General features: G+C 42.1%; 1 protein-coding gene across 1 annotated transcript in view; it reads right to left on the minus strand.

Annotated features, from left to right (window-relative positions):
- The window catches only part of LRP1B (LDL receptor related protein 1B), a 1,362,068-nt gene that overhangs the window by 429,131 nt on the left and 910,789 nt on the right, over window positions 1–22,148 (minus strand). The window contains exon 32 of the mRNA XM_089779714.1: window positions 20,130–20,279. Within this exon, the coding sequence (XP_089635840.1) occupies window positions 20,130–20,279 (150 nt within the window). The remainder of the gene's footprint in view (window positions 1–20,129; window positions 20,280–22,148) is intronic.

Consider the following 22,148-nt stretch of genomic DNA (forward strand, 5'->3'; position numbering starts at 1 on the left):
ACGTGTGGTCAAAAATAGAATCTCTCTTTATTGAACAAAACTCGGGGAGACTGGGAAAAGGAGGTGGGAGAGGGGAAGAGAGAGGGTGGGAGAGGGGAGGGCAACTAAAATGATCAGAGGTTTGGAAGAGGTCCCATATGAAGAGAGGCTAAAGAGACTGGGACTTTTCAGTTTAGAAAAGAGGAGACTGAGGGGAGATAGGATAGAGGTCTATAAAAGCATGAGTGGGGTGGAGAGGGTGCATAAAGAAAAGTTCTTCATTAGTTCCCATAATAGAAGGACTAGAGGACACCAAAGGAAAGGAATGGGTAGCAGGCTTCAAACTAGTAACAGAAAGTTGTTCTTCACAAAGCAAAGAGTCAACCTGTGGAAATCCTTGCTGCAGGAGGCTGTGAAGGCTAGAACTAGAACAGAGTTTAAAGAGAAGTGAGATAAAGTCATGGAGGTTGGGTCCATGGAGTGGTATTAGCCAGGGGGTAGGAGTGGTGTCCCTACCCAAAGTTTGTGGAAGGCTGGAGAGGGATGACACGAGACAAATGGCTTGGTCACTGTCTTCGGTCCATCCCCTCCAGGGTCCCTAGGGTTGTCCGCTGTCGGCAGACAGGCTACTGGGCTAGATGGACCTTTGGCCTGACCCAGCACGGCCATTGTAAGCTCAGGGCTCAGGGTCGGGGATCTCAGTGGACCACTTTGATTTTCATGCACACCTGCTCCTGGGTGGCCAGGCTGGCAGCTCTCCTGCCCTAGACGGCCACTTTCCTGTGCCTAGTGTGGAGGTTGTGGACGCACTAGATCAGGCGGGTGCCCGCCTCTTGCGGTCCCGGGCAAGCTCCCGGGAGCTGCCAGCTTGGTCCCGGGAAGAGGGGGAGGGCTGAGGGGCAGTGGGTGGCTGGCTCGAGCCATGCCAGGTGCAGGGTGCTGGCAGGCTTGCACCTGGTACGGGCACCGTAGCCAGCCCGTGCCCCTTTAAGGGGTCCGGGGCCGGGATGGAGCAATAGAGTTTCCCTGGTGTTGGCCTGAGTGGCCACCAGGGAAAGCCGGGGAGGGCTAACCTCCCACTTGTTCGAATTAAGGGTCTACACACCCCTTAATTCGAACTAATAAGTTCGAACTAGGCTTAGTCCTCGTACAATGAGGTTTACCTAGTTCGAACTAAGCGCTCCGCTATTTCGAATTAAGTTCGAACTAGCGGAGCGCTAGTGTAGCGCCTATCAAATTAATTCGAATTAACATCCGTTAGTTCGAATTAACTTTGTAGTGTAGACATACCCTGAGTTACCAAATGATTTGTCCCCTGTTGCTCATTCCCAGTCTTCTGGAAAATAGAGTCTGAGGACACCATCCCTGCCCTTCATGGCTAATAGTCATTGATGGACCTATCCTTCATGAATGCATCTAATTCTTTTTTTAACTCATCTATAGTCTTGCCCTTCACAGCATCATCTAGCTAGGAGTTTCATAGGTTGACTATGCATTATCTCAAGAAATACAGTAGACTTCCGATAATCCAGAACATATGGGACCTAGGAGGTGCCAGATTATCAGATATGCCGGACTATCAGGAGGTACTATAAGATGGTTATATATATACTGTATACATTATATACTGTAAATAAAGTGTTCTAAACCCTTTTTATTGTACATACTGTATACAGTATACTGTAATGTTTTAGTTTTTTTAAGCCTTTTTTATCCTTTTTGCTTAGTTCAGCTGCTGCCGCTGTTACCTTGTGACTCATTTTTTGCCGAAGCTCGCTCACTAGGCTCTTGCCATTTTGATGCCGGAATATCAGGAGTGCCAGACTATTGGATGCCGGACTATTGGAGTTTTACTGTACTTCCTTTTGTTTGTTCTAAACCTTCTGCCTATTAATTTTATTTTGTGACACCTAGTTCTGGTGTTACAAGGAGTAAATAACACTTCCTTATTTAGTCATGATTTTATAGATCTCAATCATTCTCCTTAGTCATCTCTTTTCCAAGCTGAAGATTCCCAGCCTTATTATCCTCTCCTTTTATGGAACCTGTTCCATATACCTGATCATTTTTGTTGTCCTTTTCTGTACCTATTCCAGTTCCAATATATCTCTGTTAAGTGGGGTGACTATATCTGCATGCAATGTTCAAGATGTATACAATGGATACTTTCCAGTAAAAGGGAGTATCAGTTATGTGCATGCAATATTTAATGTATGAAGTTATGATCTGATGTTCAGGTAGTCTCTTTACATATGTCCATTAAAAAGACCTCTTCTTTCTCCTCCCACCAATGTGATCAAATTAGCTTTTAATTATATTTAGGGTTTCCCTCCAAGAACTTCATTATGATTTTTAAATAGACCCCTTATTCAATTTTGATTTTTTCTTTGGAGACTGACTAACCTTTGCTACCAAGCTATGGACTTGTCTATATTAAATGTGCTGTGTGACGTAGATACACTACTGTAATGTTTCAGTGAAGAAACTATCTACGTCAATGAAAGGTATTTTTAAGCAGGAGGAAATCCACTTTCCCAAAAGATAGTAGCTAGGTCAACAGGAAATTTCTCCAACTGACTATCTGCACCGGGGGGAGGAGGGGAGCGGAGTGTCAGTTTAACTCCCTAAGTCCTTGATGCAAGATGAATCATCTTTCATAGTGCATTGGCTCAACAGTTTGGCAAAGTTAAATTAAAATGATTCTTTTGGCATCTAGGCTACATGGTCTATTGTTCTTGAGCTTTCACAAATTAGGACAGAACAATGAACAAAACTGTAGTTAAGATTAACTGCTAAAACTCCTTTTAGCCTGAGTTTCACAAGGACTGCAATGTTCCCAAAAATAATTTTGTCTCAATGTCCTTGTAGCTCACAGGAAATAACATGAAGATCCTTGACTATTATGGCAAAGAAAATAATAGGAACAAGTAGAGCTTGAGGTACACACAGAGGCCGCATCTAGACTGGCATGATTTTGCGGAAATACTTTTAACTGAAAAGTTTTTCTGTTAAAAGTATTTCTGCAAAAGCGTGTCTAGATCGGCATGGATGCTTTTGTGCAAAAAGTGCTTTTGCGCAAAAGCATCTGTGGCCAGTCTAGACACACTTTTGCACAAGAAAGCCCCGATCGCCATTTTAGCCATCGGGGCTTTTTTGCGCAAAACAGTTCTTCCCGAGCGGGAGCGTGAAAGTATTTGTGCAAGAAGCACTGATTTTGTGCATTAGAAAGTCAGTGCTCTTGCGTAAATTCAAGCGGCCAGTGTAGACAGCTTGCGCAAAATCTTGCCAGTCTAGACGCACCCAGAGAGTTTCTTAAGGAGTGAGAAAATAGAAAAATTACAAGGGTGACTTAATTTTTGCTGTTCCCAATTTTTGAGGAGCCCAAAAACATTCATGTGATGACTTACAAACTGTTCAACTGAACCATGGAGTGATGCAAAATCTATAGAATGTGCTTGAATGGAAATGGCACTGAAATTCAAAGGAAGTGCTTGGAAGGAATTTCAGTATGTCTGGAAGTGTAGATTGAGACATTCTTCTTGTCACTCCCCTGCACCAGAAGAAGTTTTCCATTTTTTAAAGTAGGCTAGAGATAAAAGCTAATTCCATTGCAGACATTAATGTATCTGATCACGGCTTCCACCTTTGGCTGCTGACACTTCTTGCTATTGTAAGCAGGGGCTGCAATGAAGCCAGATGAAAGGAGACAGCCTCCCTGGAGGGTGGATATTCTCACTCAAATTGTTTAGCCCTGCAAGATAATTAACTGTTGATATGTAAATACAGCTCATGCTGGAATGGGGAAGGAATCCAGGGTGTGGTTATATAAATCCAATTCAGCCAGGGCTGATGGAGGGTGAATTATTGGAATGGAATGTGGTATATTGTAACTAATTTGGCTGTTGTGGAGTCACAAACCATGCCACCCCTAAACGTAGGAACTGTAAAATATGACACCAGTGCTTGCAGGAGAGACACCATCATTGTACAGGATCTCAGATGAACAAGCCTCCCCCTTTCCTCCAGATTTGAGTGGATGAGTTGGAGGGAAGGGGCTTGAGCTAGCCTGCTTCGTGCCTGCCAGGAGTCAGCTGTAAGACTGATTCAACCTGTCTCCTTTCCCCCCTGTTCTAAGGATAGACCTAAAGCAGACTCCATAAGAAGTGTCTCTGTTATTCTAGTGGAAGCTGGAATCTTTTGGCCAGCCTAGGTGATGGGTAAGAGGTGAAATCACTAAGAACTGAAGTCACTGGTTTGGCCTGGAGCCAGACCCATTGCAACTGGTGGGAGGCCAGTAGGAGCACGGCAAGCGGGTGGTAGAAGCAGTGGCAGGTGGCCAGCAGAGTGGCTGGTGGGAGTGACCGGCAGGCAGCCGTCAGAAGAAGCGGCAGGTGGCCAACAGGGCAGCTGGTGGAGAAAGTGGATAACAGGAGCAGCACAAAGGTAGCATGGCCTCAGGCTCAATGAGTGGAGTCATCAAGGTGATGTGTCTGGGTCTGTACTGACTGGACAGAGCTGTAAGTGGGGCATTTGAAGTGGAGTATAGAGAAAGTTTAGGTAGGTGAATGGGACCCTTACATTGTTGGACTAGAGAGCCTGAGATGCAAAGGACATTGCTCAATCTGTTTGAGCTGGGATGGTTACTCGTAGATTGGTTATGAACTCTGGTTGTGGTATTTTTCCAAGCTAATGCCATGTGACTTCTCTCTCTCTTTCATTAAAAGGTTTTTTTTCTACACTCAGACTCTGTGCTTGCGAGTGGGGAAGCATTGCCTCTCAGAGGCGCCCAGGGGTGTGTGAATTTCCCAGGGTACTGGGTGGGGACTCGAGCCGGTTCTGTGTGAGATGGATGAAAAGGGACCCCTAGATATTGAACCTGGTCCTGGCTGCTGCTGGCGCTACCTGGCAGAAGGATTACACTATATTAATTACAGAAAGATTAGGTAAAACAGGTGGCATATTCCTCTGAAGTCCAAGGATTGCTCTCCAGTCTTTGATACCCTTCCATTAAATATTAAGTACATTGCTCCAGATACACCAATCTCTTCTCCAGAAATAGGATTTTGGTTTCTAGACATGATTTTTCTTGGAGGATTAGAAGCAATAATGTATGTTTTGTGAACTAGTATGTAGAAACATTTCCTAAAAGGAGGATACTGCCAACTTGGGTGTTGGAGAATTGATGCAAATATTGCTGCTGCCTAAAATGTCTTCTAATCAGCTATCTTATAACAGACACAACACCACAGTATCAGTGCATTTAATGCATATCTATTTTCTCTCCCCATAGTTAAAAATGCAGAACCAAAGAATAAGCAGGTACCTTGAGGGTACTATAAGTGGCAGTCTTTGACAACGCCATTGGCAGGCAGAAATTTGTTGCTGAGTTTACACAGATGACAGTTCCTGAAGATTCTTCAAGAACACAAGTCTATAGAGAAGGTCCTGAAAATTCAAATATCTTTTCAGTAAACCTTCTAATGTTCTGCTCAAGCGATTTTGAGTTTTACCCGAATGGCCAGCCAGGGATAGTTCTCCTACTCACCTCCACTACAGCTTTCCCAAAAAAGGTTCCACCTTCTGTCTCAGATGCAAAACAAGGGACTTAACTGCCTGTCAGAGACAGTTTTCTATAAGGAAGCTGTGACTTTTAAACCAATATCCAATGTATGTGTTGTACAAAGAAAGAACTTTGAGGTGCAGAAAGAGAACTGAGATGACAAATCCCCACCTAGTACCTTTACCAGCTCTCCACTGAGCTGGAAGCTGAAAACAGGCATGCTGGGAGAATGCACCAAGAACACACTAGGAGAGTGGGATGAGAAACTGGGAACAGGCATGTTTTATGTATATAGCACAGAGTCTTGAAGTTTATTACTAGGGAAAACACCCATTGAGATGAATGAACCTTTTAACATAAATCACAGCTATTGTTTCAGGCAATATTCATCTCCTTGCGGTGTTCCCATTAATCTGAGAACATCAAATTGAGGTGAGTGAGACGCTTTATACCACTCATACAGTCATCTACTTCCAGGATTATTCTGTGCTGGGGATCTGCAAAGCAGTTACTGATGATTAATTTCATACAATATTATAGCAGACTACAACCTCTGCTACAGTTGAGATTGTTTATAATGTTGTTGTAGTTGTGCTGGTCCAGTGATATAGAGAGACAAAGCGGGTGAACTATTATCTTTTATTGAATCAACGTCTGTTTGTGAAAGAGACACAATTTTGAGCTATATAGAGCAATTCTTCAGGGCTGGCAACTGCCAGGGTGTTAATGGGTAATTTCATTTTGAATGGTCCCTTAGAATATGTAGCTACTTATGGTAAAACATCTGTTCCAGCTTGTATTTAGTTGCAACATTCTGAGCACCTTTCCCAAACATGAAGAAGAGCTCTGTGTACCTCACACTTTATTCTTTAGCAAACAGAAGTTGGTCCAATAGAAAATATTGTCTCACCTACATTGTCTTCTTAATATTGAGATTGAAAGATTTCTTTGTTTCAAAGGAAATGTTCCTAAATGTTCTACAATCTCTGTGCATACTCAGATAATGTTGACATTTGCTGTGACTCATGCACATGTGAGGTAAGGTTAATGATCAACATTTGGGGTTATTTCCACAAGACATTCCTAAAATACACTATTGTGAAAAAAAAACCTTTTCTACCATTTCTCCCAATTTCTGAAGTGCTAATAGCTCAATAGGATGGGGAGGAAAGAATGAGCTGTAAATGGTAGCAGGGAAGGAGTGAATGAAGAGCAGGAAACACACACCTGTCTTGTCTCATGTGCTTAAAGTTACTGTAACCAGCAAGTAATAGAACTGGAAAACTCTTGAGATATCAGTCATACCTGAAAGTCTTCTTTGGCCCTCCCAGCAATTACACATTCCAAACATGTCAAACTGCAGTCATTATCCCCATTCCACTAAAACAATGTGTACCTGAGAGTGGAAGGACGGGTCTTACACTAAAAACTTGAGAAATCATGTGGCCTACTTGAGAAAACTGTAATCTGGGATTCATAAAACTTGGGATCCATTTAAAGCTTTACCACTGTCCTGCTAAGCAACCCTGCCCAATTAATTCACTCCGTTGTGCTTCTGCTTACCCATCTGGGGTGACAACACTTACAATAGGGATGACAACACTTCCTTCTTTGGTAGAGTACTCTGAGATCCATTGATAAAAAGTATTAGAGTTACTTATTATCATTATTACCTGCCCACTGAGATTCCATCTTATGTTATTTAGATATATATTTGTGTTCACATTGTCTAGTAGTTTCATGCAAATCCTGGATATACTGTGGCTAAGAAACTGATTTAAAACCACAACAATCATCCTAAGAAAGAAGCCAGCATGCATTCTATTACAATATTTAATAGCAAACACAAAATGTACCCTGAATAGCAAACCAGAACCTTTGTGTAGTAGTTCAGTTCAAGTTAATCATACCTCTACATATGTCACTATCTACAAAACTCTAGAAGTCATATTGAAGGTTGTCACAGCTTTATCACATATAGGCTCAGATTTTTAAAAGTGCTTAAGCATTGCTGTGCTCAGTGTTACAACATCTTAATGATTTTGAAACTAAATTTCATTTTTAAAAGTGTCCTAGACACTTAGGAATAGATTTTCAAAGAAACGTAGATGTGGGGATTTTGTGCATCACAACACAGTTTTTAGGCACCTAGAAAATCACTGTAATTCACAAACCTGATTTAGCTGCCTGGGTTCCCCACAAAACAAAGGGGAGAGGGAAGCAATTCATGAATAGGATTAATAAAATCTATCTATTATCTGGCTTCTCCCATACAGTAGTCAGTTGGAGATGCCAAGAAAAGGGTGATATAGAGCTTCCTCAATATTTCCTGTTGATTCTGTGGAAAAATAATTTTAAAATGTAAGTAAATGAATGAAACACAGCTCTTGGATTCAGGATGCCTGATTCTGTTTGAGAATATAGCCCGTAAGTGTACCCCATGGACAATCAAAGAGTAATAATCTCTGAAGTATCTAAATCCTTTCTGAAACTGAGAATAAGTGCTTGACTTCACTATGTAGCTTAACTGACACTTTGGCAATTGATGAAGCAATGTCAGTATAGTGGGTCTGCTGAAAATGTGCTAAGCTGATCACTGTGCACTCTCACATTAATGTCACTTCCACCAGCTATGGGAAAATGTCTCCCATTGACACAGTGCAGTGTAAAGACCACCTTAAGTCTATGTAAGTTACATTGATGTAAATTACATAACATACATACTTTAACTAGAGCAATTTATATTGATTTATACCGCTTACGTAGGTAGACAAGGCCATAATCTCCTAAATCAGTAAAATGTAGCAAAACTGATCACAGCAAGGCCTAAATATCTTTACAGATCTGCAGTAAAGACCATAATATGGGCTTTAAAAAAATTTAGGTACCTATACAAAAGAGTAACTAATTGAGAAAATGTGGAAGTATTAATATAAAAATATATTCTTTTGTTTTGGAAAGATGTGTGTGTGTGTATGAAATTTATTTAAAAATATGTAGTAGCAAATATCAGATGATAACACTAATTAACTTCACTCTATTAATTTTTAAAGTAAGAAGAACATGAAACACTGCTAATCTGACCTGTAATCTGAAATCATTGGCTCTCTTGATCTCAATATTGGTAAGCATTACTGAGAGACTCAACTACAGACTTCTCCCAGATTTTTTATCTGCCTGAACATCACAGTGAAAGTATAAACAAATATCCTTATTCTCATAATAAAATACTTCTACAGCTCACTAAAGAAAAAGCGAATTTTTATTCAATTAGCATTGATTTATATAAAAGATCTCAGGCATAATCAAGTCAATGAAATAATACATTAAACATCTGTGAATCTGTTTAAGACTGAGCTAAAATAAAATACAGATTTTTTCTTAGTTGACTTCCACAGCACAAAATAATATGTAAATATTATTCAAATATTGAAACTATGTTAGCAAATTACCAGTGGAAACAGATTAATATAGAGATATTCCTAGTGTGACAAAAATTCTGAAGTTCATGTTACACAGATTCATCTGTTATACAATATTAATAATCAAATATCAACTATGTATCCATCTATATATGTATATGTAAACAAGCAAAAACATTCACACTGAATATGTGAACAATTATTAAATAAAATTAGTTATTTTTTCACACAGATAGGTGTTTGGAGGACTCTGAGGGACTAGGCAGGTATCTCTATACATATCAAAATAAATCAAGTTTATTAAACAGACCTATTTTCAAATACCTAAAACCAAAATCACTGATATATATGAACCTAGGGAGAATGTTGTCAATCTTTCAGAAACTTTCCACTTAGTTATTAGCTATTCTGGGGTGGCTTGTGTTTTCTCTAAAGAGAAAGAGTAGTCCTGTGGCACCTACTAACTCAAATATATAGAATCATGAGCTTTCATGGGTAAAACCCACTTCATCAGATGAACATGAAAAAAATTTGAAACATCTTGGTTTTGTTCTGATGCAGAACAGAAAACAAACAAACAAAACCAAGCTCAAGTCTTGATTGTTTTGTTCCTGGGGTCAGGAAAATCATTCTAGTCATCAGGAGAACCAGCCATAGCCATCATTAACCTAGTGTCACCTTCTAGCTCCCTTGTTTGAGGGTTTTTTTTTCCCCCGGTCTTCAGGTTTTCTAAGCAGATGTCCTATTTCTGTTAAATATCTTTAAATTTTTTAATACCTAAGTATATAGAAGACTTTCATAAGCGGACCATATGTTCAACCTAAAGGGCTCACGAAGAAGGATGATGAAGCCAGGACCATAAAAGACATTGAGTTTGCCATGGGGTAGGACAAGAGAAATCTGTCTTCCCTAATGCAAAGGGATAGTGACCATCTGTAGCCTTCACATGGGAACTGCAGAGAGTATTAAAGTCTCTTTACACACCTTGTCACTACTATACAAAAACAAGTGACAATATGACTCAAAAGTTTTGTCACTATGACCATTTCTGATTATAACATGGCCATAAAAATCATTGTTGATACCACAGTGTTTGAGGTCTGGTCTACACTGGGAGTTTAGGTCAAACAATCACATTATGTCCAATTTCTAAACAATAAGTCCACACCATCAATCCTGTTCCATCAACTATAAGGGCTGTTAAAGTTGATTTAGGTACTCTGGTAAGTTGATTTAGGTATGGCTGACTTTACTGTAGTGCACATGCAGTGCTGTGAAAGTCAAAATTCTTGATCTAGTGGTCTGGCCAGGACTTTCAACTCTACTGCTCTCCAGGGGTATGTCTACACTACAGCGTTAATTCAAGATATCTTAATTTGGAATAGTTAATTAGAATTAAGCTAATTTGAATTAACGCGTCCACACACAAAATGCAGTTCGAATTAGCATTTTGCTAATTCGAAATACTGCATCCACACTGACTGGACACAGACTCGGATATAAGGCCATCCAGAACCAGGTCAGGCAGGGCATCAGGTCAGGAGTGTTTATGTGTGGCTGCCAGTGCTTAAAGGGACACCCCTCCTTCCCCCCAGGCAGCCGGTTCTCAGGTATCCCTGCTTGCTTGACTGCCTTGATGAGGGAAGCAAAGCATTTGTGTCTCTATGTGCTCTGGTTGCCCTCACTTAGGACACCACAGCACTCTGCAACACGGAGCCGGAGCTGCACCTGGGTACTCTGGTGCTTCTCGTGGATGTGTTGCTGAGAGTCTGGCTGCACTTTCTGCAGGCTGCCATCCTGGAGGTCCATCATGGGGCTGTCAGTATCCAGGATGCCCTGCGGGAGAACTTCCACCCTGAGGAGCACTAAGAGCCTCCCTGGTCTGCCCCACTGGGGGCTTGTGCCTCATTCCTCCCTCACGTCCTTCCACTTACCCTTCCCTAACCCCCCTTCCTGATGTCAAATAAAAACACATTTCTTGCCAAAACCAAACTCTCTTTATTGACCAAAACTGGGGTGTGAATGAGGGTGGGAAAGGGGAGGAGGAAACCTGGGAGGAGGGAGCTGGAAGGGGGAGGCAAGGGGAGGAAAGGGGAGGAGAAGCTCAGGGTTGGGGGTCTTGCTGGACCAACTTGATTTTCATGCAAACCTGCTCCTGGGTGCGCATGTGGCCTTTGGTGGCCAGGCTGGCAGCTTTCCTGCCATAGACGGCTGCTTTCCTCTGTCTAGTGTGGAGATCATGGACACTGGAGGTATCCCCCCAAACCTGAGTACGGTCCGCTCTGTTCTCTGCCCTGGACCAGGAAGGCACTTGCCTTCTCTGGGCCCTGGCAGGCTCCTGGGAGCTGGCAGATTGCTCCTAGGGTGCAGCAGAGGGCTGGCTGCCAGTGGCTTGCTGGCTCATGTTTTGGGGCCACTGGGTCGGGGCAGCAACTGCTGGCTCTGTGCTGGCAGTCTTGGAGCTGGCACAGGCACTGTGGCCAGAGTCAGCTCCTTTAAGGGCTTTGGGGTGTGGGGAGGGAGAAGAGTTTTCCTGGTTTGGCCCAGATTGGCCACCAGGGGAAACTGGGAAGGCTGGAGGTCCACTAATTTGGAATAAGCATCTACACAGCGCTTATTTTGAATTAGCTAATTCGAGTTTGGAGTTACTCCTCGTAGAATGAGGTTTACCAAACTCGAATTAAATACCCTTGCAGTTTGCTTGTGTAGATACTATGGAAGTTAATTCGGAATAATGGCTTTTATTCCGAATTAACTTTGCAGTGGAGACATATCCCAGGTGAATAGGAAAATCTGAATTTCATTTCCTGTGTAGCCAGTATTTCTTGTGTGGTCAGCATGGTAAGCTGACTTCAGAGGAAACAGCACACCTGTGTTTCCAGAGTCACAGAAGAGCACTAGCATGGAGTATGCAGGATTTCCTAGACTTCACTGCTGTCTGGGGAGAGTAATTCTTTCTTGCAGAACTATGAAGCAACAAAATAAATGCAGATTGTAATATTGGCATAGATAAGGACATAGAGGAGAAAGGATAGGCTAGGGATACTCAGTGGTGCCACCTGAAAACAAGGAGCTGAGGCAGTAGTACCAGAAGAAAAAGGAGGCACATGGATGGTCTGGATCACTGTCACAAACATTCAGCTTCCGTGAGCACCTGCATGTGATCATTGGGGTAGGGGGACACAATCAGCTTCCCTAGTCAATCCATGGATTCCTCCCTAGACACTCCTCTGGCAGCTTCGGGCAGCAGTGTGGAGGACAGTGTGGATGAGGAAGCAGAGGACAAGGAAAGTGGTCAGCAAGTGTTTGGGGTAACTGATGTCACCAATAGCCAGGTCACTTTTATAACTTTGGAGACAATTCCCTCCTCCTAGCACATTTTGCAGCTGGGCTCTGATCCTGGGAAGGGCACTTCTGATGAGTTCACATGTTTTATTATGCTGTAAGTGGGATTAGGCAATCGGGTGTGATCTGTGGCAGCCACTGTGACTACACAGCAGGGGCTCCCCGGAACAGCTTGTTAATATGTCTGGAGATGGAGCGGAAATCCTCCCTGCACATCTCCATAAAGCTTTTATAGAGAAAATCTTTCATCCTTCTCACAAGGTTTCTGGGGAGACCTGCCTTATTCCATTCTCCACAGTAAGAAGCCTTTCCATGCCAAGCCATCAGTACATTTTCTGGCATCATTGCAGCACAAAGTGATGCAGCATAAGGCCCAGGTTACTAACCATAATCACTCAGCATCTTCCCCCATCACTCTGTGTCATTCAGAGAAGACTGATATCGCACATGGAAATGCAGCTGAAGCAGGGGAAGCTATTAGCTGATATCTCTGCAGTAAACCTCCATTTGCTCACCCCCTAAGGAAGTATGGCAAGAACCCCTGCCCTGCTGCCATCCCTGGACTCTCTTCCACTGTTGCACTGATGGCCTGGGGGGAAGGGAAAGTTGTACTCCCCCATCCAATGAAGGGTGCCAAACATATGGGCACTATGTGAGTTCCTGCCTTGCCACCACACCTGGATCCCCTCTCTCCCCCAGACTCAAGCCATAGCTTGTCCCATACCATTCATGCCACCGAGAACTCAGTGGTGTACTTGCTGCAAAATGGCCACTTGAAAGCATAACTGTGGCCTTGTGCATAACACATCCCTTTTGTCTCTAGACAGACCTTCCTTTTTTAACAGATTAGGTTTTACACTCTCTACAATGTATCTCCTGTAAAGTCTGCCTTTCACTTTTTGTTACAGTGGGAATAGCAGCGAGCATATTGCACACTCTCTCAGCGCCGCTAGCTTTCTGGCTGGCACAAATCTGCAGGCAAAAACAGAGTAGGGATGACATGCTCAAGGATAAATACAATCCGCACACTTGGACAGGGAGCACTTAAGCAAGTGCAGGAATGCGCTGCTTCTGGAGACAAGAGTGGAGCATGAGGACAGAAGAGTGTGCAGGGAACTGGAGGTGAAGAATCAGGAAGGAGTCTTGAAGACCATTGTGGATGTGTTGAACTGCCTCCTTCCAGGACCTTCCAGGGAGCCTCCCAGGACAGCTGCATGCAGAGACACCTCCTTGCAGAACCACATTCCCCCCTAATACAGTTCCATAGCTTCCTCTCCCAGGGGCCCTAAAATGTGGGTTGGGGGTGAAAAATGCAGCTTCATACTCAACCTTCTAGGGATGCACCCAAAGCAAAAGTCTGTCCTCACAATCAAGGTTTCCTCTAAGATGCATGGCAGCTGCTTAATGAGCCCCATCCAGGGACTCAGGGCTGCCGTGCATGAAGCTTCCTGGCTGGGGGGGAGGGCACTTCTCCCTTAGCTACAGCAGCAGCTCCCCCCAGCCAGTATGCAGGGGATGTGTCCCTAGCAGCTGGGAGAGTCTAGCTGGTCTATCTTCAGCAGGGAACTGCTGCTGTAGCTGAAGGAGAAGTGCCTCTCCCCCAGCTAGGCAGCTCCATGCACAGAGACCTGAGCCCCTGGGTGGGGCTCATTAAGCAGCCATGGAGCTGTGATTTTCTCCTTTTCTGTCCCTGATGTGTCACCTAAAAAAACCCCATGATTTCTGAATGTTAAAAAGGTCTTAGAGGGGTAGCCATGTTAGTCTGTAACTTTAAAAACGAGTAGTCCTGTGGCATCTTAGAGCAGTGTTTCTCAAAATGATCCACAGAGCCACCCTGAGAAAGCTGCTACTAGGCCACTCTGGTTTGTTTACTTACTGGCTCCACAGCTACGGAGCCTTGCAGCTTCCATTGGCTGCTGCTCACTGTTTGCAGTCAAGAGGAACTGTGGGAAGCAGCAGCCCAGGTCTCACTGCTTCCTGCGGCTCCCCTTGGCTGCAAACATTGAATCACAACCAATGGGAGCAACAAGGCTCCTTGGCTGCAGAGCTGGTAAGTAATCAAACGAGAGCGGCCTGGTAGCTGCTTTATTAGAGTGGGTCCACAGACCACTGTGAGAAACACTGCCTTAGAGACTCACAAATATATATCAGAGGGGTAGCCGTGTTAGTCTGAATCTGCAAAAGCGACGAGGAGTCCTGTGGCACCTTATAGACTAACTGAAGTGTAGGAGCATAAGCTTTCGTGGGCAAAGACCCACTTCGTCAGATGCATGCATCTGACGAAGTGGGTCTTTGCCCACGAAAGCTTATGCTCCTACACTTCAGTTAGTCTATAAGGTGCCACAGGACTCCTCGTCGCTTTTACAAATATATATATATGTAGTATCATGAGCTTTCATGGACAAAACTCACTTCTTCAGATGAGCTTGAGTCATGGCAGCCTTCCAGAACAGCTACATGATGTCAAGCTCATCTGAAGAAGTGTTTTACCCATGAAAGCTCATTTCACGAGGAGTAACGGTAGTTCGAACTAGGAAGCCTAGTTCGAACTACCCAGTTCATGCCCCGTGTAGCCGCGCTGCACGGGGTTCGAACCAGCAGGGTTTTAAAAATGGCGGCTCCCCGCTTATGCAAATGAAGCCCGGGAAATTCAAATCCTGGGCTTCATTTGCAAGTGCGGTATGCCTACATTACCCCGCTAGTTCGAACTAGCGGGGTAGTGTAGACATACCCTCTGATGCCACAGGACTACTCATTGTTTGTAATGATTTCTGAACAACGTTCCAGCTTTCAGCTTTCTGAAGAGGCAGGAGTTCCTTGTCATGCATCTTTCCCAACCATCCCAATTTGATATTGGTGAAACGGTCCTAGTGCTCCACCAGTGTCTGCAATATCATCAGGGAGTACCCCTTGAAGTTTATTTACTCTTTGACATGGTGGTTGGGGGCCAAAATAGGGATGGGCATTCTGTCTCTTTCCCCACCCCAGTTAAGGAACCTCATTGCAGCAATCCCTCCATATTTCCCAGAGTCATTATCCTCTGTAGCAAAAGGGTATTGATTGCTCTGGCTACTTGGATCACTATAGTCCCCAGTGTATGTTTCCCTACCCCAAATTGATTTCCAACTGAATGCTATCTGTCTGGCATTGCAGACTTCTGCAGGGCAATTGCCACTTGCTTCTCCATTACCACAGCAGGTCTCATTGAAAGTAGCCTTATACATGCAAAAGTTTTGCAGCCCCTGCTGATTATCTCATAGCTGCATCACTACTGTATATGGCCCCACCAATGTGTGCTTTTCTTACAGCACCTGAATTGGTGTTCCATTGTGTCTAGAGGATCAAATGCTGGCTGCATTCCCCAGTCACTCAAGTGCTTCACAAAAGAATACATTCATGGCCTCCTCAGATTCTTCCTCATTCTGGTGGACCCTGAATACACTCTGGCTACATCTACAGTAGCCTCCTATCGCTGTGCCTCACTTGCATAATTAACAAGGCTCTGTTTTTGCACAAGAGGCTTTTGCGCAAAAAGCAGACATCTACACAACTCCTTTTTGCGCAAAACCCCCCTCTTGCGCAAGAGCCGTTTTCCTGAAAAAAGCGGAAGAACAGTTCCTTTTTGGGCAAAAGCCTCTTGCACAAAAACAGAGCTTCATTAATGATGCAAATGATGCACGACGATATTCTATGTTTCGCCTCATTTGCATATTTTTGTGTGCAAGAGAGGGCAGTGTATACATAGTCTCTGGATATGCTCCAGCATAAGACTCACCATGGCTAATACGATTTTCATAATGCATTGATGTTCAACAGGATCTATGATAGGTTCCATACTTACGCTACTATAGCATCTGCATGGATAACCAGAGGGAAAAAAGCAGACAAAGAGATTGTTTGCTGTTGCTTTCAAGTGAGGGGAGAGGAGAGGAGATGAGTACATTATGGGACACTGACATATACCGAGAACCATCTGCTGCACAGTTTTGGTCCTAAAAATGCAAAGGGGCACAAGAGCTGCGGAATAGCTTCCCACAGTGCATTGCTCTCAAAGGTGAGGACAGCCACCCTACTTGGGAAGTGCTACTTCTAATTTCATCTAATTCTTGTGCACAGTGGGGACATACACCTTCAACTTTACCAATTCCGGTACTAAAAATTGACCTTATTTCTCAATGTAGACAAGGTTATAGTTGAAACAAATCTTGCACCAAGAAAGACACATTGGCTATGTCTAGACTACATCCCTCTTTCAAAAGAGGAATGTAAATTAGACATATCAAAATTGCAAATGAAGCCAGGATTTTAATTTCCCCTGCTTCATTTGCATAATTGCATCATGGCATTTTTAAAAAAAATGCTATTTTGAAAGTGAAAACTCAATCTAGACATGGTTCTTTCAAAGAGAAAAGCCTTTTTCGAAAGATCCTGTACTCCTCCAAAATGAGGTTTACAGGGTTATTCAAAAAAGGGTTTTCTTTCTGAAAGAACCGGGTTTAGACCACGGTTTCACTTTTGAAATAGCGTTTTTTGAAAAAACACCATGACATGATTATGCAAATGAAGCATGGGAAATTTAAATACCGGCTTCATTTGCAATTTCAATATGTCTAATTTAGATCCCTTTTTCAAAAGAGGGATGTAGTTTAGATGTACCCATTGTCAGAAATGGTTAAAAAAAATCCCAGACCAAATGACCTAGAGTCAATCTGTAGAGGCTTGTGATAAAAGCAAGTAAATGGTAATGCTTGTTAGTTAAGCGCTTTGAAAAGCAAACCTGTTTTGTTAGAAATTATTGGTTAATACTAGTTATATGCAGAGCTCGACAAATAATGTAATCTACTCGCCTGTAGCGAGTAGATTACAAGCTGGCACAGCTGGCGCCACGCAATCTGTGCATGCGCCGCACGATCTGCACATGCGCTGCTCGCAGAACTGTGCGGCTGGCGAGCGGGGCTTGCTGCTGCTTGGTGAGCCCTGGTTATATGTATTTACTTATATCTTACATATATGCTGACCACAAAATACACTGCTCCTGTCTATCACTATAACTATTGATTTAGAGACATAAGAGTAAGATTAAAATTTAGAGGAATCTTGGGTAAATTAATATCATTATAAAATGTCTCTTTATAGTTTGTGATAAGCTGTTTAATTAATTACCTTATACGAATTATAATGTTTGGGGGACAGAAATTTCTATCAAAAGTCTATTGGGTTCTCTCAGTCCAAGATGTTGATGCAAAAAAAAAGGAGTCTCTTTGGACAAGATGCTTTTTCATCTCATATCTGCTTGAGTGCTCATGTGGAAAACCGCAAGCCACAAAGAATGAGATACCAGAAGATCCTGGCTCCCTTACAATGAACATTGACTTAACTCAGGAATGATCTGAAAAGATCCATCTGCAACTACAAGATCACCATCTCTATTATCTTCAGAGGGGTAGCCGAGTTAGTCTGTAACAAGAAAAACTTAAAAAACAAATAGTCTAGTAGCATCTTAAAGATTAACAAAACATGTGGATGGTATCACGAGCTTTCGTGGGCAAAACCCACTTCTTTGGGTTTTGCCCACGAAAGCTTGTGATACCATCCTCATGTTTTGTTAGTCTTTAAGGTTCTACTAGACTATTTGTTGTTTTTTAAGTTTTTCATCTCTATTATGTATCTGAACCACAAGAGAGGAACTCATGCTTGTTTGTATATATTGGTCTTTAAACTAATACTTTTTCTTTTTTCTTTTTGAAATTACTTTTAGTCTAGTTAATAAGCCCTTTGGGATTTGTAGAACTTTATTTGACTGAGGTGTCTGGCTGGAAGCTGAAGAGTAGGTACATTAAGAGAACTGCATAGTTTGGACTTTTTTGTAATGGCTTGGTAAACATAAATATTGGAATAACCACCAGCTTTGGGGATTAGCCATCCCATTTCGAGCAATGCACCCATCTGAGTAATATCAGTAGACTCTGTTGGGTCCCCAAATATCTCAGACACCATCCCACACTGAGAACTTATTTCTAATTTGCTGTTAACTATCAATTCAACTTCTTGTCCAGTTTTCACAGTATTGTTTAAGAAATTCTATCCTTTAAAAAAATCCATATTTTCAATAGATGTATTCCCTGGTTTTAGTTTGAAATGAATCGGATATAGTTATTTCCTGACCACATTTCTAAACATCCTATACATTTTATTTTAGAGTATATTATTTTTGTGATATTTCCCCCATTCCCTGCAAAAGAGACAGTGCTTATAACTACTGAAGGAGGAAAATATGTTAGAGCTAGGGGAGGCAACTCTTAAATCCTATGTCCCCAATTCAGCATTAGTCTATACTAGGGAGTTGTTTCAAAATAACTCTCCTTATTTCAAAATAACAAGCAGCATGTCCACACTATAAGGCCTATTATTTTTAAATAATGGGCTGGCTATTTGGAAATAATAACTCCTGCTTTCCAGAAGGAATTTCACTTATTTTGAAATAGTTATTTCAAAATAGCGGTAGGGTGGATGCTCCACCACTACAATTTCAAAATAACTACTCCTCAGAGTCATTCAAAGTAATTATTCCCCAGAGCTGTCTGGGGTTCTAAGTCAAGGTAGTGCGTCCACATTAAGAGAGTCAGCTTCAGACTAATTTCGAGACTTCCCTGTAGTGTGGACATGCTATTTCAAAATAGTTAATTTGTGACTTATTATTTCAATTTATTTTCAACTTATTTTGAAATAATTTCCTAGTGTAGACATGCCTCAGAGTCCACCATGCAGTCAGAGACAAGAGAAAAACAAACCTAATCTAATAAACATGCCATTGTTTTTCAGGATTTTTTTTAAGAACAACAAATGTTGACACTAAGGAAAGTAATTTATTTATAAACTGGTAGGAAACAACTGTGTAGAAGAGAAAAGTGTGGAGACCACTTATAAGCTGCTTTATCTGTAGGGAGACAGGAAATAATTCTTAATAGGAGCAAAACTATTTAGACCCTCAGGCCCTTCTCTTCTCCATAGTAAATTTTGATGCAACTAAAAAAGATTCTATTAGGGTACAGCTACGCTGCACGGCTATTTCAGGATACTGGAGGTATCCCGAAATAGGTTCCTTGCATTTACACAAGCTGTCCGTTATTTCTAAAAAAATGTTTTGAAATAACAGGGAAACTATTTCGCCATCCTGGTAAACCTCTTTGTTCCAGTGATAAGGACTGGCTTGAAATAGAATGTTATTTCAAAATTTGGCATTTTCTAGATGCTCCAAATTCAAAATAAGCTATTTTGAAATAGATTTTAAATCAGATATGCAATTTGTGTGTGGAGATGCACCTTTGTGTCTGTCTAGACACATGCAATTGTCTAGACATGTGACTCCATGGAGACATATTTATTAAGGTAAACATGGCAGTTTTGGCTGAAGTACAGTATAGAGAAAAATAAGTGGTAATTTAAAACATGTTTTATTTTTATCTTTCCATTAGGTTCTATTTTTGAGTATTTTAAAGAAAACAAAAGATAGCAGTATAAATGTGGAAGGTTGTGAAGTAATCTACTTGAATAAAATAAAAATCAATAAGACACTTTAAAATGCTTATAGAATATTGAATCATTCAGAAATATATATCTTTATAGTATTAGAGCTTAAGTTTGGACTTCAATCATCTCCGAAACCACTTAGCTAAAATAAATACTACCCACCTATCACTTGCAAAATTCATTTAAAGTGTACTACCTGTGCTAGCAGAACAGTAACTTTTTCCAAGCACTTAGCAGGTCATAACTAATCACCATCCAATCAATATAAAGAAATATAGTACCCCAGCACTTACCCATGATGGTTAAAGCTGTAGCTTTTGTTAATTCTTCTTTCATTGACTCTATTACTTCTAAATTACTACCATCCAGGTTGCATCTATTTATGGTTCCATTTCCTGAACTAATCCAATAAAGCTTGTTCTCCATATAATCTATGGATAGACCTGTAAATAATTTATAGAATTAAAACATAATTGTGACCTCTTAAAGAGTAATTTTCATTCACAGTTATTTTTATCAGTGAAAAGCACATTTAAATATTGAGCCAATAATGAAGAGATCTAAATATAAAATGCTTTCTTGTATTAATGTATGTTACAGTTGGAAAAATAAAAGCACAATAAAATAGACAATTTACAGTGAAAATAACTTGTTGTTTTTTTAGATTGTTTCACTGGATCTACCTTTCTCATAAACATAAATTAATCTATGATTGACTGAAAATAGGGCATTTTCTGGCAGTGAACAACTAGCTGGATGAGCTTAGGTCCTAGGAGAGGTCATTAACTACCAATAAATGCCCCAAAGAGGCCATTATTGCTATTATAAACTGTAAACATGCAAAATAAGGAAATCACTTGTGTGTTCAAAACTGGAAGAGAAATTGCACTTTTTCCCCCTATGTACAAGATTATATTTACAATACTGGAGACCCTTAAAAGACTAGAATGATCAACAAGAAAGCCAAAGTTCCTAGTAGATTTATAATACCAATTAAAATTTTATTGCAAGTGGTATCACCAGAATTAGACAGTCAAGACAGGATATCCTGAAATACTTGAACAACGTTATATCGAACAGAGGAAGTAAATAAAATGCTTGCAGTAAATAAAATGTTAATAAAATCATGAAAAGAGAAAAAAATGTGGACATTTGAAAAAATATGAGATGGTGGTATTTCAGAATTCTTCTCCTTAAAGGTAAAGACTCTCTTCAATCTTATAGTAATAGCAGCACATCTCTATGATGTATAGTTGACTTAAAATGATGAGCAGCACAGCTGTGAAAAATCATTCTCCGTGTCTTTGATAAATTTTGATGTGAAAATATATGCCAAAATACTGGTGGACAGCCCATCAATTGTAGGGTACAATTAGATAAAAAGACCAATACTGTGAGGGCAGAGGTGAGGGATAGCACACCTCACAGTTAGTACAAATAAAATAATTCCACAGCAGAAGTTTCTATTGACTCTAAAAAGTTAGTTTCAGTATAATCAAATGAGGTTCTGATTACTAGGTTTTGATGATATTTGTCTCCCAAGATAAACTAATTTAAGTGATACTAGGGGACTGTGCCCCCTGCTTACAATGCTCGCCAACTCCCTCTCAGCAAGGGAGGGCATAGGACTGAGGCCACCCTGGCTCCAGCTATTCCCCCCTGCCCCTGGCCACTGTGTGGAAAAGTCACAGGGCTGAGGCCGCCCTGGCCCCAGATTTACCTCTGCCCTCAGCTGCTGGAGAGGGTCAGCTCTCCCCTCCCTCCCCCAGGCTGCTGAGGGCAGTCCAAGGCCACCCCAGCCCCAGCTCTCCCCCCTCCCGAGAGGATGAGGCTGCACCAGCCTTTCTCCCCCACCCCCGCTGCCGGCCCTGGATCTTTGAGCCCACAGCCAGCCTTGATTCTTGAGCCCCCCCCAGCCAGACCCAGCTTTTGGGCTCTCCTAGATGTTGATTTTTCCTCTCTGTCCCCAGGTGCCGGGAGGGGTTGGGCCAAAGCTGCACAAGGGCGAAACCGCGCTGGGTTTGTCTCTATCCCTGGCCATTGTGGGGGACGGGCAGAGGCCAAGCCAGCCTGGGTCTTCCATTCTGCCCCTGGCCACCAGACATGGCTGAGGCTGCACCAGCCCCAGCTCTCCTCCCTTCCTCCTAGCCAGCCTCAGAAGCCCAGGCTCTCTTCCCCCAACATCCAGGGGTTGGGCCAAGCCGAGGCAGGGTCAAGACAAAGTCCGCATAGCTCCTGCCCTCCCCCTCAAGCTCATGGGAAAGGTGATGCGGAAGGTTGCATGGCTTCAGCTCCCTGGAACAATGGGGAGG

Source organism: Pelodiscus sinensis, chromosome 7 (genome assembly GCF_052426305.1).
Source record: "Pelodiscus sinensis isolate ZL-2025 chromosome 7, ASM5242630v1, whole genome shotgun sequence".
NCBI lineage: Eukaryota > Metazoa > Chordata > Testudines > Trionychidae > Pelodiscus > Pelodiscus sinensis.